This window comes from Ipomoea triloba, chromosome 4, assembly GCF_003576645.1.
Source record: "Ipomoea triloba cultivar NCNSP0323 chromosome 4, ASM357664v1".
NCBI classification, from domain to species: domain Eukaryota; kingdom Viridiplantae; phylum Streptophyta; class Magnoliopsida; order Solanales; family Convolvulaceae; genus Ipomoea; species Ipomoea triloba.
Genome location: NC_044919.1, coordinates 8,828,195 through 8,848,010, shown reverse-complemented (window position 1 = coordinate 8,848,010; position 19,816 = coordinate 8,828,195). Strand labels below are relative to the sequence as shown.

The following is a 19,816-nucleotide window of genomic DNA, read 5'->3' as shown; positions in this document are numbered from 1 at the left end:
TTTAATGCTTTACTTGCTTCAGTTGCTTGGTCTTGGTAGCTTTGGAGGTGATTGGTGATATACTTGACAGCTTTGAGAGCTTAGGAATATCTTGATTGCGATGTGAAGATGGTAGATGTCTTGATGGTGAGGTGAAGATGGTAGGAGGATATTTATACAAAAAATTTGGGTTTTTTGAGAAAGTGGGTTGATCCAAAAAGGCTAGTGGGTCATGTAAGAAGCAAAGTAGCTTGGAAAACTACTGGTGGGAGCATTGTTCCTGGCAAGTCCGAAGTGTCAAACTGGAAAAAATATACACGCAGGTGCTCGGATCATAAAAATCACTCAGCTGACCGGTAACAATCACCCCATTTGGTCTGGATGTGCCTGGTCAAGTCAACCACTCGATGATTCGTATGTGCTACCTTCCTCATCCCCAGCCGTGAAGAACTTGATTGGTCCGTCAACTATTACTTGACCGAGGTATCACCAAGGGAAGACCCATCTCCAAACCATGGAAAAGATGTGAACAAAATCCGCTAAATGATCCATTGCTCGACGATCGGAAACAAACAGGACAAACCCGTCTTTAATGATTATGCTTTTGGTTGTACTCTTTTTCCCTTAGCTAGGTTTTTTCCCATAGGGTTTTTCTTAGTCTAAGGTTTTTAACGAGGCAACCCGCGTAAATCACGCCCCTCCTGCTCAAATCAAACTTGAGGGGTTCATCACGGACTATCAAGGCATTTAAGCCAGGGAGACTTTGCTCGCAACAAGTTAGCCGCCTGGAGCACATTCTACTTCTCGAACCTGACGACTCTCGCAGATTCAAGAAGTGGGGGACTTGTGATGGGTAAATATGCACATGTACTAGTCGGTCCGTAAATCACCTGTTCGGCACCCAACCTGTCCGTCAAAGGTCACCCAACCGGTCCGTCGACGGTCACCCGGTCCGTGCATGATCGGAAGCAACACACCTTGTGGATTGGAGGCTCACGAGCGCAACAGTTGCTTGATGTGACGACCGACAACTTTTCGGGAACAAGGGATCCGTGTTTTCATCACCTCGAGTAACTCAACCACTTCGAGCAAACCGATGCGCATTTTGCGGAGTGACAGCCCATATGCCCTCCACTTGCATATCAGACACCATGTGCATAGTGAATCCACTTTGTATAAATATAGGGCTAATTCCCCTCACTAGGGGGAGGGAGAACTCATCAGTACTACACGAATACACTTGTGATTTGCTCATTCGTCTCTCTTGCTCTCTCCTTGTTACTGTTCGTCACCCGTAGAGCGATATAGCTTCTTATCGCTCAGTCGTCAACCAGTAGAGCGACCGATTGACCGGCCGAGCGGCATCCTTCACCACACGTAACACACGTATTCGTAGCGTAATCGTAGACCCGTTTACATTTACGCTATCACCCACTATATGGTGTACATTGAGTANAAAAGAGTGTTTAATGCTTTACTTGCTTCAGTTGCTTGGTCTTGGTAGCTTTGGAGGTGATTGGTGATATACTTGACAGCTTTGAGAGCTTAGGAATATCTTGATTGCGATGTGAAGATGGTAGATGTCTTGATGGTGAGGTGAAGATGGTAGGAGGATATTTATACAAAAAATTTGGGTTTTTTGAGAAAGTGGGTTGATCCAAAAAGGCTAGTGGGTCATGTAAGAAGCAAAGTAGCTTGGAAAACTACTGGTGGGAGCATTGTTCCTGGCAAGTCCGAAGTGTCAAACTGGAAAAAATATACACGCAGGTGCTCGGATCATAAAAATCACTCAGCTGACCGGTAACAATCACCCCATTTGGTCTGGATGTGCCTGGTCAAGTCAACCACTCGATGATTCGTATGTGCTACCTTCCTCATCCCCAGCCGTGAAGAACTTGATTGGTCCGTCAACTATTACTTGACCGAGGTATCACCAAGGGAAGACCCATCTCCAAACCATGGAAAAGATGTGAACAAAATCCGCTAAATGATCCATTGCTCGACGATCGGAAACAAACAGGACAAACCCGTCTTTAATGATTATGCTTTTGGTTGTACTCTTTTTCCCTTAGCTAGGTTTTTTCCCATAGGGTTTTTCTTAGTCTAAGGTTTTTAACGAGGCAACCCGCGTAAATCACGCCCCTCCTGCTCAAATCAAACTTGAGGGGTTCATCACGGACTATCAAGGCATTTAAGCCAGGGAGACTTTGCTCGCAACAAGTTAGCCGCCTGGAGCACATTCTACTTCTCGAACCTGACGACTCTCGCAGATTCAAGAAGTGGGGGACTTGTGATGGGTAAATATGCACATGTACTAGTCGGTCCGTAAATCACCTGTTCGGCACCCAACCTGTCCGTCAAAGGTCACCCAACCGGTCCGTCGACGGTCACCCGGTCCGTGCATGATCGGAAGCAACACACCTTGTGGATTGGAGGCTCACGAGCGCAACAGTTGCTTGATGTGACGACCGACAACTTTTCGGGAACAAGGGATCCGTGTTTTCATCACCTCGAGTAACTCAACCACTTCGAGCAAACCGATGCGCATTTTGCGGAGTGACAGCCCATATGCCCTCCACTTGCATATCAGACACCATGTGCATAGTGAATCCACTTTGTATAAATATAGGGCTAATTCCCCTCACTAGGGGGAGGGAGAACTCATCAGTACTACACGAATACACTTGTGATTTGCTCATTCGTCTCTCTTGCTCTCTCCTTGTTACTGTTCGTCACCCGTAGAGCGATATAGCTTCTTATCGCTCAGTCGTCAACCAGTAGAGCGACCGATTGACCGGCCGAGCGGCATCCTTCACCACACGTAACACACGTATTCGTAGCGTAATCGTAGACCCGTTTACATTTACGCTATCACCCACTATATGGTGTACATTGAGTAAATTTTGCATTGTGATTTTAACTAGCAAAGGACCACAAGCCCAAATTGTTCATAGTTAACCGATTCAAATAAAAAAGACCAATAAACTGCTCCCAATGTATGTTGAATGCACGTGGTAAACCATACCTTGTGATTCTAGCTGGCAAAGGACCACAAGGAACTAAATCACCACAAAGGCTAATAAGCGACTCCCACTAGAAGTTGAATTTGAAATCTTGTGTTACCAAGTTAACACTGACCAACTTGACCGATTGAAAATTTTTCGACTAAGAGCATCCTTAGTAGTGGAGTTATTTCGCGGTTATTGAGGAGTTTTTGTAAGTGTGATTATAAAAGAAAAAATAGGCTAAGAGAGATAAAAGGGGGAAAGAAATAAATCAAAACTGATTTAAAATAAAAAAATAATAATAAAAAAAGCTAGTTGACAAGCCTAGGATACACGCGGTGAGTTGCGGTTGATGCTCTCCTTCACTGGGTCCCATCTTTCTGCAAAAACTCTTTCTTTGCAAATGAATCTCAAATTTATCTTTCTTGCTTTTCTCTCTCCAACATGGCACCTTTACTGTTCTAAAAACCTTTCAAAATTCAATGATAATGGTGCTATAAGAAACACACTTGAATAAAAGTTTATTTGTTCTATCTTTATTTTTTTTTCCTAAAAAATTGTTTCAATTAATAATTGCATCTTAAATGGGACTTTAGGGTTTCATCCTGCAGTCTTTTACTTTCCCTTGATTTGTTGCACTTTTGTCTTAAGCAATAAGCACTAACTTGTGTTGCAATACAGTTGTCCCCTAATCAATTCAAACCCCCTCTTTATTTATATACACTGTCAAAATCAACATTATTGCATCATTTTCTTGTCACCTTTTCATCAGATGTCCTGAAAAGCAAAATCTGTACTTGTCTCATTTTAATAACCTTTTTTAATTTTACATCTCATCTGATAATCCTTAATAGTGACTCCTTGGCCCCATCAGTTTTGATGTTCTTCATCAACATTAACACATTGTTTGAACAAACCATGATTTTGACAAACACTTTGACAAGTGATTAGGTATTGGCAACTGATTCAATCCACAAACATAAAAGATTAAAAGCACCATCAAAGACACTTTTGGTGTCTTCATCTTCTTCTTCATCTCAAAGCACCAAAAGCTTCTTCTCTTCACCCCACCAAAGAAAAAAGAATTATGAACCCTAAATAAATAAATAAATCCAATTTCTGGGCAGCCAGCAAGCACAGCACTCATATTTACACTAGGAGAAAGTAGCATTTGCCAAAACATTTTCTGGTGAAATATATAGGGAGGATGAGGAGGGGGGTAAACACTACTTTCAACTAGGCTAGAAAAGGTAAAAGAGATTTAAACTGGAACATGGGTTGCAAAACATTAAAATTAAAATTTTAAAAAAAAAAAAAAAAAACAAAACAAAACAAAACCACAAAAGGCGACAAAAGAGAGATCTTGAGCAAAACGCATTTAACTTCTCTACTTGTGTTTTTTCTTTGCACGCTGTGGAAGAACAACGGAGCTTTAGATTGGTTTTCCGGTGTGTCTGTCCTGCCTTTCCTGGACCCTCGGAGCTGGAACATATCAGTAGTTTGAGTTAGAACGGATTGATGGCAAATAAATTTTGGTATATAGAGTAATGAAGTGCCTCGAATGCTACTTACCAAGTCCATTAGCCTCGGAAGTCTTCATGATTCTTAGCCTTTTCACGGTGCAGAGAAACATCCTAGAACATACAAACAGGAAATAGCTTATAAACGCTGCTAGAAACAGGTTTTGAAAATTAAAATCTTGATCATATACGTTGTTTTAGTTCTTTCTTTAACTTTACTATTTGAGCTGTAATTTAGCTCTTGTTGGAGGGTTAGGTCTAAAACGTGGTTGATTTTTCTTTGCAAAATCAAATCGGTTTCTTCCCTTCTCCCCTCCCCGGTGTTAACAATGGCTACATAGTAACATACCCCCACGGAACATCTCCCACAAGCATCCAATCGCCTTCTTTATCCTCGTATGTTAGCACAAAGTCAGATGATCCATCCAAAAGCTTCGAGGGTGTCATTCTTTGCTCCTTTTCCCCACCTAACCCACAACACAACAGTCTAAATCAGTATCATAAAGGCGTCAAAGAGGAAAACCTTAGTAACCCAAAGCACGTGTTTCGTTCTCTTGGTTACACTGTTAATGGCGAAAGATGAAAGAACTTACAGATAGAGTTCATGGCTTTTGTTGTCGACTTGAAGAACATCTCCTCCAATGTTTGGGCCAGAGTTTCATAGGAAGTGTGAGCATTCAGATCCACCTTTCTCCCAATTGGCAATCCGTCCATATTCACCTTCACAAACCCGAAACTTCCCTTTTCTTTGACAGCACATCCATCATCGCTGTTATTTCCATGGTTCATCTTCTTTTTCGAGTTTTCCTTGTTCTCATCCCCACCCATTCCCTTATCATCTTCGGCATTGGGAGTTTTCCCTTGGTTTACCAAGCTATTCATCCTATAGGACCTAATTGGTGGCCATCCAACCACCTGACTGGTTTCCCAGAAAACCAAAATTAGAAAAATTATCAATTTTTTTTTCTCAATACTATTACAATCAACCGAGGAATATACAACAGTTTACAATCTCTAAAACATCAATAATTATCAACAAGAACTAAATAACCTCTGTATAAAGGGACTAAAATACCCCACTCTGAGTTGCTCCAAATGGGACTCAAGAACCTCACAGAATTATTACTTTGATGCTGCAATCTCAATCACAAGAAAATAATTTTTATTTTTTTATTTCTATTTTTCTAGTTGAATATGAAACAATATAATCAACTTAGGATGTAAATAATCATGAATATTGAACACCAATCCATGAATTGATTCCTCAAACCCCAAACAATGATTCAAGAATTGATAAAAGGGCCAAAGGAATCATTACAGAGTGAGAAAGGTTGAAGCTTCTCAAGGCCCTGATCTGGTGAAGCAGATTCAGATGGAAAAGGGTGCCAAGTGAATCATTACAAAGAAAAAGACATGAAATTATGCAGGAAAACAAAAGAAATTTATTGCATAGTTCATAAATTTTGCATAATAAAAGCAGAATTGTTTTAAGAGGCATAATAATAGCTCATCATCATGCCATGGCAGCTAAAAGCAGCTTTCACCAAATAAAAACAAAAACTATAAGAAAACTGCATGCACTCCTCCTCACCCAAGAAAAAACTCCTATCCAAATCCTCCTTAGGGTGTCTCATCAAAAACATAAATTGAAACACAAGAATCAAAGTACAGAATGAATAATACAGGATTAAGGACCATGTATAACATGTAGATAAAAAAAAAATCAGAAAACCAATACCCTTCACTGAAGAAGACTAAAGAAAAACTCTTGCAAGAAAAGTTGGAAATTTACATGGTGGAGGATATTATGGTCCACAAATATAACCAAGAATTAGAAAAAAAAAAAAAAAGATCATATTTTTACCTGACACCAGTGGGGGGTGATCCAGCCTCAGAATCAGCAGCTCTTTTGGTACCAGAAACAGCACCATTAGTTCTTGGAGTCCCAGTAGGGAAGCCATTAGGGAAATCTTTGGCAGTCAAGATTCTTCCATATTCTCCCCTGGTGCAGTCTGATGATTTCACGGGCTTAGCCAAACTCCCAAGGCTGAGGCCCAAACCCAACTCAAGCTCAGCCTCCCCAGCGCCACCGCCGCCGCCGCCACCACCCAGTAAGCCAAGATTTGGTTCCATGAAAGAAAGATTAAGTTTTTAGTGTGAGGGTGTGATGAAATATAAGAGAAGAAAAAGTAAAGGTGTGAAACTAAGAGCAGAGGAGAATGTATAGAGTGAGTGGGTATGGCGGAATGGGAGCAAGAAAAGAAGAGAATGAGGCAGGGGAGGTAGTGATAGTGATGGGACCCACATGTCGGCTAGTGCGCCAAGCACTGCCTTCAACAGTGTTCAAGTCTTCTCCCACAAGCTGCTCCTCCCTCCTTTTATCCTCCCCCATCAATTTCTCAACTCATCATTCCTTCATATCGCCTCGCCACTATAAAATAAGGTTTTTTAGATCAACTTTTTTTATTTTTTTTGGTGTTAAAAAAAATTTATACTCACTATTTAAAAGTATATACTGAACAAATTTCATTTCATGATCCTTACCAACAAAGAAGTAAATCAGTTAAGACAAATAGGTCACTCCCGTCATACTAATATGTACTCCCTCTGTCCAAAATGTGTCTGGTTTGGTTAACGAGGATTGACTGGGTGATTTTCAATTCAATTTTTTATAATATTAAATATAGTATTAATATATAAAATTTATATATTTAGAAACTACAATAAAAGTACTATTAATTAAACACAACAAATCAAATCTAAAAATAAGTAAAAAGTAATAAAGAAAATAAATAAAGAAGAAAGAGTTGGTTTGACCAATGAATAATAAGTAGGACAAATAAAATGAGACCTAGACTTAGTTGTGTTGCCAATGACCTTGTGGTCTAGTCGCAAGAAGTAGCTTTCCCAAATGCGAGGTCATGGAATTCGGGCGAGTGTCAGTGGGGATGGTATTGATTCTTTGTGCTTCAGTAGGTTGAGAAAGTAGTGGGGCAGTATTGGTTGTTTGTGCTTCATTAGGTTGGGGCAGTATTGGTTGTTTGTGCTTCATTAGGTTGAGAAAGGAGTTAAGTAGAAAGGAGTTAAGTACAAATGTTACATTATAACAGAATCAGCAATACTAAAAAAAAAAATCATGTTTATAGTTGCATTGCATATTATAAGAATAATGTTAACAATATTCAATATAACTACTTCAATAATTTACTTGGTTATACCGAATAAAAAACACTAATATAAGTGCAATACTTAAAAAGTTTCAATAAAATAATATTTGCATTTGAAAATAACTTTTAAAAAATCATATTCTAAAAATATATGTACACATTTTGTTTATGAATAATTATAAATATATTTTTGTCAATATTTATATCAATATTCAAGTTTAAAAAAAAAAAAAAGTAATAACGGAACACACCCCTATTTGTAAATGTAGAGTAAGATACTAACAAGAATAACATGTGGCATCTTATGTACATTTTAATGTGTAATTTTTATTTTATTTTATTTTAGATTTTCTTTATATTTTCATGTTGAGAACTGAATAAATTTTTGTCTATTGTAAAAAAAAAAGGAGAAAATAATATTAATACACGTATACACACAATACATAAAGTTGTTAATTATTTTTCTTTCGAGTAATAATATTTCTAATTAATTGGTTCCACGCATGCATGCATGATAGATCCGATGGTTATAATAAAATGAGACACAATCTTTTTTCTGATAATTCTTACACTTCCTTATGCACGTTCCTCCTAGCAACTTAGCAAGTCTGCGTATTACGATACAAAATTTAAAAAAAAATATTATTTGTATCAAATTTTATATAATTTAATTTGATTAGTTAGTACTTAGAAATGTATTTGATATGATTAATTTATAAATAGTTAACAAATATGATATTTAATAGAGTTAATTTTATTTTTTGTCTTAAATTTATATGTGACAATTCACTTTAAGTCTTTTTTTTATAAGAGCATCCACTTTTGGTCACAGTATTATTGTGACATGATCATTTTTCGTCATTTATCAATAAAACAGTTTAAATATCGTTAAATATAAGGATATTTTAGGTTTTAATTATGGATTGTTTTTCAAAAAAAAATCAACATAAAAATATAGCGGTTCAACTTACTTTGTATAAAAAAAAACATTGAAATATCTTTGTATTTGACGACATTTCAACGATTTTGTTGATGCAGGACGAGAAATGGTCATGTCACAGTAATACTAGGATCAAATAAGGATATTCTAATAAAAAATGACTAAAACTGATCTGTCACCTATAAATCTAGAACAAAAAATAGAATTAACTTATATTTAATATGAGGCATATTATATAGTATAACATTTTATACAAATAATATTTTTACGAAATAAAACGTGCAAATACCTTTGTTTTTTTTTTTTGAGAGAATAATACTTTTTCCCAGCAAGCATCATACAAGAGAAGAAAAGCACTTTTGGCGATTTATTTATAAAAAATCGTGGCTTTGGATAATATACGTTAAGTATGGAATATCTTAATTCATGAAAAAAGGTGTTGTGCTTTAACTTTTTTTTTTTTAAATAAAAATAAAAATTATTGGTAGTTCTTGTATTGTGCAGCTTGTGATAATATACATTAAGTATGAGAGAAAATTAAAATATCTATGAGATAGTGAATATATACCATTAAGATTCATGTTTAATTATTTTTCATTTAAATTATATTGTTTATATCTTGTATTTTTTTTATGGGGTTTGGTGGCCAGACCTAGGAGGCCAAAGAAATATAATGTATGAAATCACTTATCTATTGAGAATTTTGTCCTTCCTACCCTTATAAATACGAGTTCCTTGTGCTTTGAAAACATTATATTTACAGTAGACATCAGACTTGAGTGTTTTATTTCCATTTCATGCAGTTTGTCTAAGTAGTCTAAGACTCTAAGAGTTATAATAGCCCTCATTAGACTTGGATTCTTGTCCAATTTTTAATATATATATTTTTTCAGACTAAAAGGGTACTCGCGGCTAAACATCATACCCGTTAATTGATTATGTCAGTTGCTAGTTTTGCCCCTAATTGTCCAATTTCATGGTGGACCTAATTAAAAAAACCATCAATTTTAAAGGGTGTACTTTAATTTTAAAAAAAGTTGACAAATTAAATATTGATAACGAACTTAGGTTGTCCTCAACCCTGCCAATCTCCCTCTTTCTAATCTATGTGGCAAGAGAGAGTTTTTTTATTTATTATTATTTAATGCCATGTGTGTTGCAATAGGAGAGAGAAATTGTTAAGTTAGCAAGAGAAGAGAAAATGAAAAAGTGGGATAAAAAACATGGTAAATTTGATTTGTGTACTTTTTTTAAAAAAAAAAATCTTTTTCATTTTCTATTATATTGTTTAGTTATTATATTTATAATATATATACAAATTTCAAATAGTGAAGAATTTACAAATTTGATGATGTGGAAGTGTGACTCATTTTAGAAAGTGAGAGAAATTTCTGGGTTAAGGATAGCCTAAGACTCTAACTATACTACATAAACTAATTTATGAGTGTAAATTTGACTCAAACTTTAAAATTTGTCCCAAAACGCATCATCCCATCCCTTAAGATTGTATGCCTTTGTAGAAACCTCAAGTGCTATCTCAACCATTGATCTATGCGGTGGAGCAAATTAGACTAACATGCACTCGACTCACTGATGTAGCTCTAATACAAAATGATACAAACATAGACCTAACTACACCATAAATATTATTAGCTTATATAAGTAAAAGTTTGAACCAAACCTTATATTTTGGCTTGGATTTTTATCTAATATAATGCGGGATGCATCAAATGTGCTCTTACTTATTAAAACTCATATTATTTTTTAATTATTTATTTATAGAATTGATGGGGGTGATTGTTTTAAGAGGGTGGACATAATTGATAATTTTTTTAAAATTTTTCATTTTTAATCTCTTACTCATGCCTGTAGTACAAATTTAATTTTTCAATTGTTTGCAATATAAATTTAGTACGTTCTTTAAGTACCTTCTTATCAAGGATTTTAATGTTTGTAAAACCATAAGGATGAATCCACCATTTTATTAAGAATTTAAAAAATAAATCTACACATCAAATAATTGTCTATACTATGTGCACAATTGAAGGACTAAGGGTCCATTTATTAAATAGAGAAATTCTTCATTTTATAAAAAAGATAATGAAAAATTAGATATATAAAGTAAAATATATAATACATTAACTTATACATTTGAAAACATATAAGACAAGAATAATGAATGGGAAATAAAAAATTGAGAAAATGGAAAACTTAAAAAAAAAAAAAACATAGAATTGAAGTATATGTAATCTAAATATAATGTGTTATTTTTCTTTTATTTATTTATTTTCCACAAAGAGTGATATATACTTAGGAATCAATAATGAATTATGTATTGTTAGAACTATAGAAACATTGTAATAAATTAATAGTGACTATTGTATTATTAGGATGAGTGAAACATTATACGGAGTAATTAGTTAGACATGTGGATATAATATTATATACAATAAGCAAAGATCATTAAAGAAATATTATACTCCGTAATAGTTTTTCACTTTTTCTTATTATTCCATACATTCGGTCTCTCTATAACTCTATCTCTTTATTTTGTTCTCTCTCAATATTCACTCTATTTAGTCTCCCACAATATTTTATCTCTCTTACTTTCTATTTCTCCATCCCATTGTTTCTCTTTATTATCTTCTTAGAATTAGTACCCGCTAAACGAAAAATTGTAGTACATATTTAATACAATATATGGTATCAAAGAGACACACCAAATAACACTTAATTAGCTAGTGAAACATTATAATTTGTTAGACATTTGGATATAATAATATTATATACATTAGAAAAAAATCATCAAATAAATAATACAATAATCTTTCTTAGCTTACTCTTTTTTTTATATTTTGTCTCTCTAGCTATCTCTTTAAGGCCATCTACATTAGTTATTGCAAAGTTTTTACACAAATTTTAAGAAAAGTAAAGTGAAATGGAGGAGTGAGAATGTGAAAAGAGAAAATAAAAATTCCTCCTGCAAGAAATTGGGATTTTGCAGGTTTGTGGTTCCATAACTTTAAATAAGAAGAAGACATTTATTGTCACGTGAAGAGCAATGTTGTGCCCAGCTGACGCGTTAAACATACATGATCCGACTTTTTAAAAAAAAAAAAATAAAATTCAGCATTGTTTTGTTTGTTTTTTTTTTTCTCTTTCATCTCATTTTCTCTTTCCTAATCATACATCCAAAACTCCTCAAAAACTACAATAAAAACCCCACTAATGAGGATGGCTTTAGATCACTCTATTAAGTCCTAGGTCACTCTATTAAGTCTTCCCCAATTTGTCACCTTCCATTTATCCCTCCCATTCTTTCCTATCCCTTTATTATCTTTTCAGATTATGTATTTACTCAAAGTGATACTTATTATTATTATTATTATTATTATTATTATTATTATTATTATTATTATTTTTGAGTACTATTGACTCTGATCTGTTACAATGTAATATCTGTTCATAACTACTTTTTCAACCAAATGAGGCTCGAACCCACCCCCACCCATGTGAGGTGCAACCGGGTGCCACTAGACCACAAGGTCTTTGGCAGTGATACCTATTTAATACAGTATTGCTTTGTATCAAAAAGACACATCGAATAACACTTAATTAGTACCATTGTAACCATCATATATTCCCAAGACATAAGTCATGCTTAGTAAAATAATTAGCTTATCAGTCAATTTTGATTTGTTTGACCACTATTAGTTATTTAACTTGGTTAAACAACCAATATGAGTGTTTGATTAATTAGTTTTTTGTAATAATTTATTACTCTAAAAATACTAAAATTTAAAAAGCAAAGTAGCTTCTTCGATTAGCTTTTTGAGAAAGTTATTTTGTATGTAATCAGCTATCAGCTAACAATTAATTTACAAAACATCTTTTTACAATCAGCTAATGTTATCAACTAGTCAAATCCACTAACCCAATCAGCTAACAATTATTTACCAAACACTCTTTAATAGCTTAAAAAAGTTAAAAATGAAATTCAAAAATTTGCATGTAATGAAAAAAGAAAAAAGTGGAAAGTAGAAAAGGAAGAAGGACAAGAAGCACGAGGTGATGAAAGCTAATGAAAGAAAGAAAGGCATAGGAGGGCGAGGAGGCAGGAAGGTGGAAAGGGTAATTAGTGTTGTGATTTACAGTACAGAAAAGATATGGACAATCTTAATCAAGTTTAGGTGCCGTAGCTTTAGCATAACAAGGAATGGTTAGTTTGTAAAGGCAGCAGGTTGGGATTCTGTCTTTTTCCACTACTCATCAAAACGCATATTCTATTCTCTTCTCTTCTCTTCTCTTCTCTTCTCTTCTAATAATGTATGTTTGCTATTCTTCCATCTTTTCATTTCATCTCTGTATATTATTGCTGTCTAGCGTTTGGAAAACCGGTCAGAAGCACAAAGTGGCTTTCCCTATTCAAATTTATTTATTTCTTTTTAAATAAAAGTCAGCTGCATAATTAATTATCATTTTGAATTTGTGTTTTAAATGAATCATATTTCGAGAAACTCTCCCAACTGCTATATTTTAAAATTAACTCTTTATTTGTTTTATTTTTAATCAACTGTTGTTTAAATTTAGACTAATGGGAGTGTTTAGCAATTAATAGATATATAGTGGATTATCACAATCGTTTTGATTAGATAGTGAGTTGTTTATAGGAAGGTGTTTGGTAATATATTTAAGAGTTAATTCAATTTTTGGTCCTAGATTTATATGTGGTAGTCCACTTTTAGTCTATTTTTATTAAAACATCTACATTTGGTCATAGTATTATTGTGGTATGACTATTTTTGGTCCTCCTTCAACAAAATCATTAAAAAGCGCTAAATACAAGGGCATTTTGATCTTCTTTTTTTTTTTTCAAAGTAAGTTGATCCGCTATATTTTTATTTTTGAAAAAATCTCTTTTTGAAGACCGAAATGCTCTTGCATTTATGAGAATTTTAACGATTTTGTTGATAAATGACCAAAAATGGTCATGCCACAATAATACTATGACTAAAATGGGATGTTTTGAAAAAAAAAAGACTAAAAGTGGAATGACACTTATAAATTTAGGACCAAAAATGGAATTAACTCTATATTTAATATAGAAAAATGAGTCAAATAAGTTCCTAAGTCGATTAAATAGTGCAATTAGACTTCTAAGTTTTACATTGTCTATCTTTTGTAACCTTCATTTTTAAATCATATCATAGATAATTTTTTAAATTGGAAATTTATTCATTAGCTACTTGAGTATTAAAATTATGAAATAATTTTACTTTTAATTCTTCAATCAATAATAGTTAGAATTTTACTATTGGTCCTCAAGTATTAATTTAATCACTTTTGATCAATCAATTTTTATGTTTAAATTAGTAGAACTCAGTTTATATTGTTTTAAAAATCTTCATATAAAGAATAACGAAATTTAGTAAACGTGACACATACTGCATCACAATTAATCAATTTGTAAAAAGTCAATGAATTAAAAGTGAATGAACCAATAATGGGAAATGTCACTTTTAGCCATGAGTCATGCTCATGCATGGTGTCAAATCAATTCCAAAAATATTAGAGGTGAAAAATTAGCTATTCAAATTTCTTCAAAATGGCATTTTTTGTCCGTTGATGAAAAAAAATACAGTAGTTATTTTTGTATTTAATAAATTATTTTTGAATCTTCTTAGATACCTTCTACCAAAAAGTCCTTGTCACAATGTTACAAAAGTTTACATTTTTATCTATTAATCAGTTAACATGTTTTGTTAAACTTGATTATGGATTGTATTACTTATGATTAAGGGCTTTCAAGCTATTGTGTTCCGCATATTTTTAGAGAAGGGAACTGTTGTGTAGATTGGTTGGCTAATTGAGATCAAACATGTGATTGTTAAAGATGACTCGCAGAATCAGATGACACGTTGAGTTATAATTTGTTGTCTCTCACAAAAAAAAATGTTTTGTCAAACTAAACTAAAAGCATCACTTGAATGAAAATTAAAACACAAATTTTACACCTTTAATACCATAACTAAAAATGTCATTTCCTCATTAATAATTAAAAGGTACTTCATAAAATATAAAATGAATAAATTTTACTATTAGTCATGGACTATTGTGGTATCATTTATTTATGTTCTTTTAATTTTGTCATCACATTACAGTATTGATTTTTATTTGTTTGTTATAATTAGTCTTATTTTAAAATTTTGTTATTCCACCAGTTAAGAAATATGGCTAACATGTAATTTTATCAGTTAATAAAAAAAATTACAAGAGAATGACAAGAACTGCATATTAGTGCTAGAGACTTGAAGTAAAAAAAAATAAATTAAATGCTAGTTATCTTTACTAAACAGTGAAATAACAAAATCTTAAATAAATGACTAATAATAACAAAAAAAATAAAAATAAATAACATAATGAAATAAAATTAAAAGAACATAACTAAATACTCTCTTCGTCTCATTTTGTTTATCTGGTTCGATTAACGAGATTTGACAAAAATTATTTTTAATTCAATTTTTCCTAATATTATTGAGTTTAGTATTAGTATATAAAATTTATATATTTAGAAACTACATTAAACACTTTTCCAAAAAAAGTACTATTAAACATAAAAATAAATTTAAAAATTACTAAAAAAAAAAAGTAATGAAAAAATAATTTGTTTGACCATTAAATAGTAAATAGAACATGCAAAATCAGATAGAGGTGGAGCATGTTAATGCCACAATAGTTTTAAAAAAAACATTTAAAAAATTGCTCAATAAAAAAAAGAGAAAATTATACTTTTCATCCTTAAGTTATAGAGTAATTGTAGAATTCGTACATAAGTTATCATTGGCGTTGCACTTTTCATCATTTTCTAATAAAACATTAGGGATGAAATTTACAATTTCAGTATAACTCATTGACAAAATGTGACACAAAAGAATAAAATATGTAATGTCAATGATAACTTAGGAACAAAAGTGAATATGACCAACACTCATAAATATTTTACTATTACCTTATAACTTAGAGACAAAAATACAAATTTTTTAAAAAACAATAAAAAAAGAAATGCTGTCTACAATTGTCGCGATATTCATATTGCGCAGAATCCGCGGGAGAAGGAAGAAGGAAAATATCGGGAGAAGCGAGAAGATATAGGAGACGTTGGAAATATATACTAAATTATGTAATGGATAGTAATCCAAAAAGGCGAAAGCTTGTCGCATCAAAGGGACAAGCCGACAACGTGGGGCGCAAAGTCACGTGACTCCCAGCATGTTTCCACCGCCACGTAAGCCGACATTCTACGCTGCCCACCAAGGACTTCAGTTTACTTCTGCTGCATAACTCAGTTTTTCTTACAAAATTCAACCACTTTGAATTTTAATATGCTTGTAGTCATATTTTTTTTTGAACAAATTATAGAGGATGGCTATTTGACTTTCTTGGATAAATATTTCTAATAAATTTTTATTATTATCTAATAACAGATTTCTTTAATCAATTATTTTGGATTATACTCCAAAACTAATTATGTCCGCCGTACCAAATAAAATTTGAAAATACTCCTATATGGATTTTAAAAGTGGTTAATAAACTTTTAAGATAACAAAAAATACAATTCAATTATACGGGGTAATGATTATAATCAATAAATGCTGAATAACTATTACAGCTATTATTCTAACTTTTTTTATTTTTGAGAAAAAACTATTATTCTAACTGTTCATAAACTTTATTGAATTTAGAGGAATATATCAAAAAGTGTTACATTCATGTATTATTATTATTATTATTATTATTATTATTATTATTTGTCACAAGAGAAATTTAGAATCATTACTCAATGTTGTGCATTAGGTAAATATCGCATTGTGATTTTAGCCGAGCTGAGTAACTGATAAAAGATCACAGGGAGATAAATCAATCTAGGTGTCTATAGCTGACTGGTACAAATTAAAAAGATTAATAGGCTGCTCTTATAGGGAGTCAAAATTTGTAACATTGTGATTACCAAGTCAACACCTGTAACAACTTGGGTGAGGTTGACCATCATGTATTGCCATTTTATTGTTAGATATAAATGTATTTTAACATTAACTAAATAAAGTCTACAAGAAGCTTAACCCCGTAGTAATGAAAGCGGAAGCGATGTTGATCTCTAGCCATATTTGATGTCTTTTTAATTGTGTTGCCTTTTGAATAGTAGACCTGAAGAGTGTTAGTCGTTTTATTCCATACTTGACTCAGAACCTTAGATGTTATATTAAGATTCTTCTGAGTAGCATGCATGCGTACCGTAATCCATATGTGTTATATACTTTATATATTGTATCTCATCAATACATACTTTATATTAGGCACATAGTCTGAATAACAACTCCTAGTTATTCAGTCCAACCAAACTACTTATTAAACCTAGTCAACTTGTAATATCTAATTAAGGCCTTAATATATAATATATATTATACGAAAATCTTACATTTACTACTTATAATCCATGTATAAATTGATCATTCATTTAATGATGATCTAACTTTTTCCTTGTTTTATACCATCAATGCATATCACATGACAAAATATATACTTCTAAAAGTATAATGAATATTTTCCTTTCATATTCTTATTTAAAGGATATTTTAGATAAATATTGATAAATTTATTGAATTAATTAGATAATTGTTGTTGTACATTCTAATCTAAAATATATTAGATGGTGATTTCTTTTTAAAAAAATAAAAATAATATGGTGATAAGTAAGAGATGATGGCAATGAATATAATAGATATGTAAGTAAATGTGATGGTAGGCTAGCGTGATAATAGATCGATTGATAGATCAATGGTAGATGTTCTATTTTCATTTGGAAAACAAAAAAAGTGCATTTTAATTTTTCTTGAAAATAATTTGTTAGTTATCAACAAGAAAAATTGTACCCAAGTAAATATGTTTTTGTTTTATATTCTTTCATTTTTTTTTTCAAAAAATTGAAAAAAAAAATCTCATATTAATAAATGCCCATAGTTGTTTTACGAGTTTATTGCCAAAATGGTCCCTCGACTATTGTGAAATTACTAATTTGGTCCTTGATAATTTTTCGTGTCCAATTAAGTCCCTCGACTTTGAAAATTTTAACCAATTTGGTCCTCCGTTTATTTTGCCGTTAAACATCCGTTAAAATCGGAATCAAATTGGTAATTTTGCAATAGTCAAGGGACCAAATTGGTAATTTTGCTATAGTCAAGAGACTATTTCAGTGAAAAATTAATTATCAACTTGGTCCTTTGACTATAGCAAAATTACCAATTTGGTCCCTTGACTATTGCAAATTTACCAATTTGGTCCAATTTTAACGGATGTTTAACGGCAAAATAAACGGAGGACCAAATTGGTTAAAATTTTCAAAGTCGAGGGACTTAATTGGGCACGAAAAATTGTCGAGGACCAAATTGGTAATTTTGCAATAGTCGATGGACCATTTCGGTAATAAACTCTTGTTTTACCCACCAAGGGAGAATATTAATTCAAAATTACAATAATTTGTTTGTTTAAAATGATGATGATATAAAATTTTAAGGTGTCGATCACTATCCGTAACTCCTATAATCGATACCATCCAAAATAAATGGTAAAACTTAAAATTTGTACAAAATATGAAGTCATTATTTGTTTATACTTTTTAATTTTAAATTTGTACAGAAAATACAGTATCGATCAATACTATACTATTTTTCCAATGATTATAAGATATTTCAATTAATTAATGAATAACTAACGTTCTTATAAACAAGATTCAATATAATAACCTAACAAAAAGATACTACACCGACAAATAAAAACCAACCAAGAAATAAATGAAGATAAAATACCTTAAAGTGAAGGGATAGATAATGATAGTCCAACCAAGAGTGTTCTTCACAAGGATCCATCCTTAAGGCAATGCTATGAATCTTTACACTTGTCAAGTAGATAATCTTCATCGATAATGCTAATAAAGCTTCAAATTTTTCCAAAAAAAGACATAGTAAAGTATGATTTCTGTATATAAAAATTATGAATGATAATCTCTTTAATTACTGTCAATATTTTTTAGGTCAAATAAAAAAAGAATAATATCTATATATTTTCATATAAATATATACATATTTGTTTAATTTGTAATGAAAGATAAATTAATGAAAAAGAGTTAATGTCATATGAGATCTTTCGAGTATAGTGATTTTGTCACATTTAGTCATAAACTTTTAAATTGATCACCCATTGTCCATTAACTTTCAAATTGTTACCATCCGTGGTTTAAGTGTATCACGCATGGTCTTTCAATTTTAAAAATTTAACGTAGTCCTCCGGGAAGGACCATGAGTGATTAAATTTTTTTTTTTTGAAAACATGAGTGATTAAAATTTGATAGTTGAAGGACCATGAATGGTTAACTTAGACTATGAGTAGTAACAATTTGAAAGTCGAAGGACTACAAATAATCAATTTGAAAATTTAGGACTAAACGTTACAAAATCATTATACTTGAAAAATCGTATAAGATATTAACTATGGAAAATTTTTTAATCTTCAGCAGTACTATCTTCCATGCCTCTTTATCTAAAAAGAAATATTTATTGTATTCTTATTTTAAAGTAGTTAATTAATATAATAAAAATATTACCACCTTTTTTTCATTTTGGAAGTCTGTCACAATTACTTTGTGTCGAAGTGTATTTTTTAAAACTCTTTTTACAGATGTGTCGAAGTGTAGATGTGGTGATTGATGTATATTTGCTGTGTGTCAGTCATAATATTTTGAAATTTCATTTTCTATAATATTTTATTTAATATTAAAAAAAGAAGGGAAAGTATTTGGCAGAGGGGTTGGGTTTAAAGAGGGGCAGAGTGGAGGATATTCCTCGTAAGTCCACAGCTAAGATACGCTCATTATTGTGCCTTCCACCTTCAAACCCAACACCCTCTGCAAACCTCTTATCTCTTCCATTTCTTTATTTCTTCCTTAATATTTTAAATTTTTATTTTATTTCTTCCATTTTAATTGTTTTATATGTCTGATCTCAATTAATGAAATTTTATTCAAAGTATTGTAATGTTTAGTTGACATTTTTTTATAGTATTACAATGTTATACCTTATAATTATATATATATATATATATATATATATATATATATATATATATATATATATATATATATATATATATATA

At 31.9% G+C, this 19,816-nt stretch overlaps 1 protein-coding gene across 1 annotated transcript; it reads right to left on the bottom strand.

Annotated features, from left to right (window-relative positions):
- Nucleotides 1–3,906: 3,906 nt before the first annotated feature.
- On the bottom strand, nt 3,907–6,842 carry LOC116015414 (auxin-responsive protein IAA13-like). Its single transcript, XM_031255473.1, has 5 exons — nt 6,369–6,842; nt 5,098–5,423; nt 4,854–4,971; nt 4,557–4,618; nt 3,907–4,466 (listed from the first exon to the last, which is right to left on the bottom strand). Exons 1-5 carry the CDS (start codon nt 6,635–6,637, stop codon nt 4,417–4,419), a joined length of 825 nt encoding a protein of 274 aa, XP_031111333.1. The 5' UTR covers nt 6,638–6,842; the 3' UTR covers nt 3,907–4,416.
- Nucleotides 6,843–19,816: the final 12,974 nt, after the last annotated feature.

What these genes read in the sequence shown, in the direction of transcription:
- LOC116015414 (XM_031255473.1), bottom strand. Translation starts at nt 6,637, where the DNA reads ATGGAACCAAATCTTGGCTTACTGGGTGGTGGCGGCGGCGGCGGTGGC. An exon ending in AAAAGCCATGAACTCTATCT is followed by an intron (nt 4,972 to 5,097) that starts GTAAGTTCTTTC and finishes GTTGTGGGTTAG; the next exon opens with GTGGGGAAAAGGAGCAAAGA. An exon ending in TTCCGAGGCTAATGGACTTG is followed by an intron (nt 4,467 to 4,556) that starts GTAAGTAGCATT and finishes GATATGTTCCAG; the next exon opens with CTCCGAGGGTCCAGGAAAGG.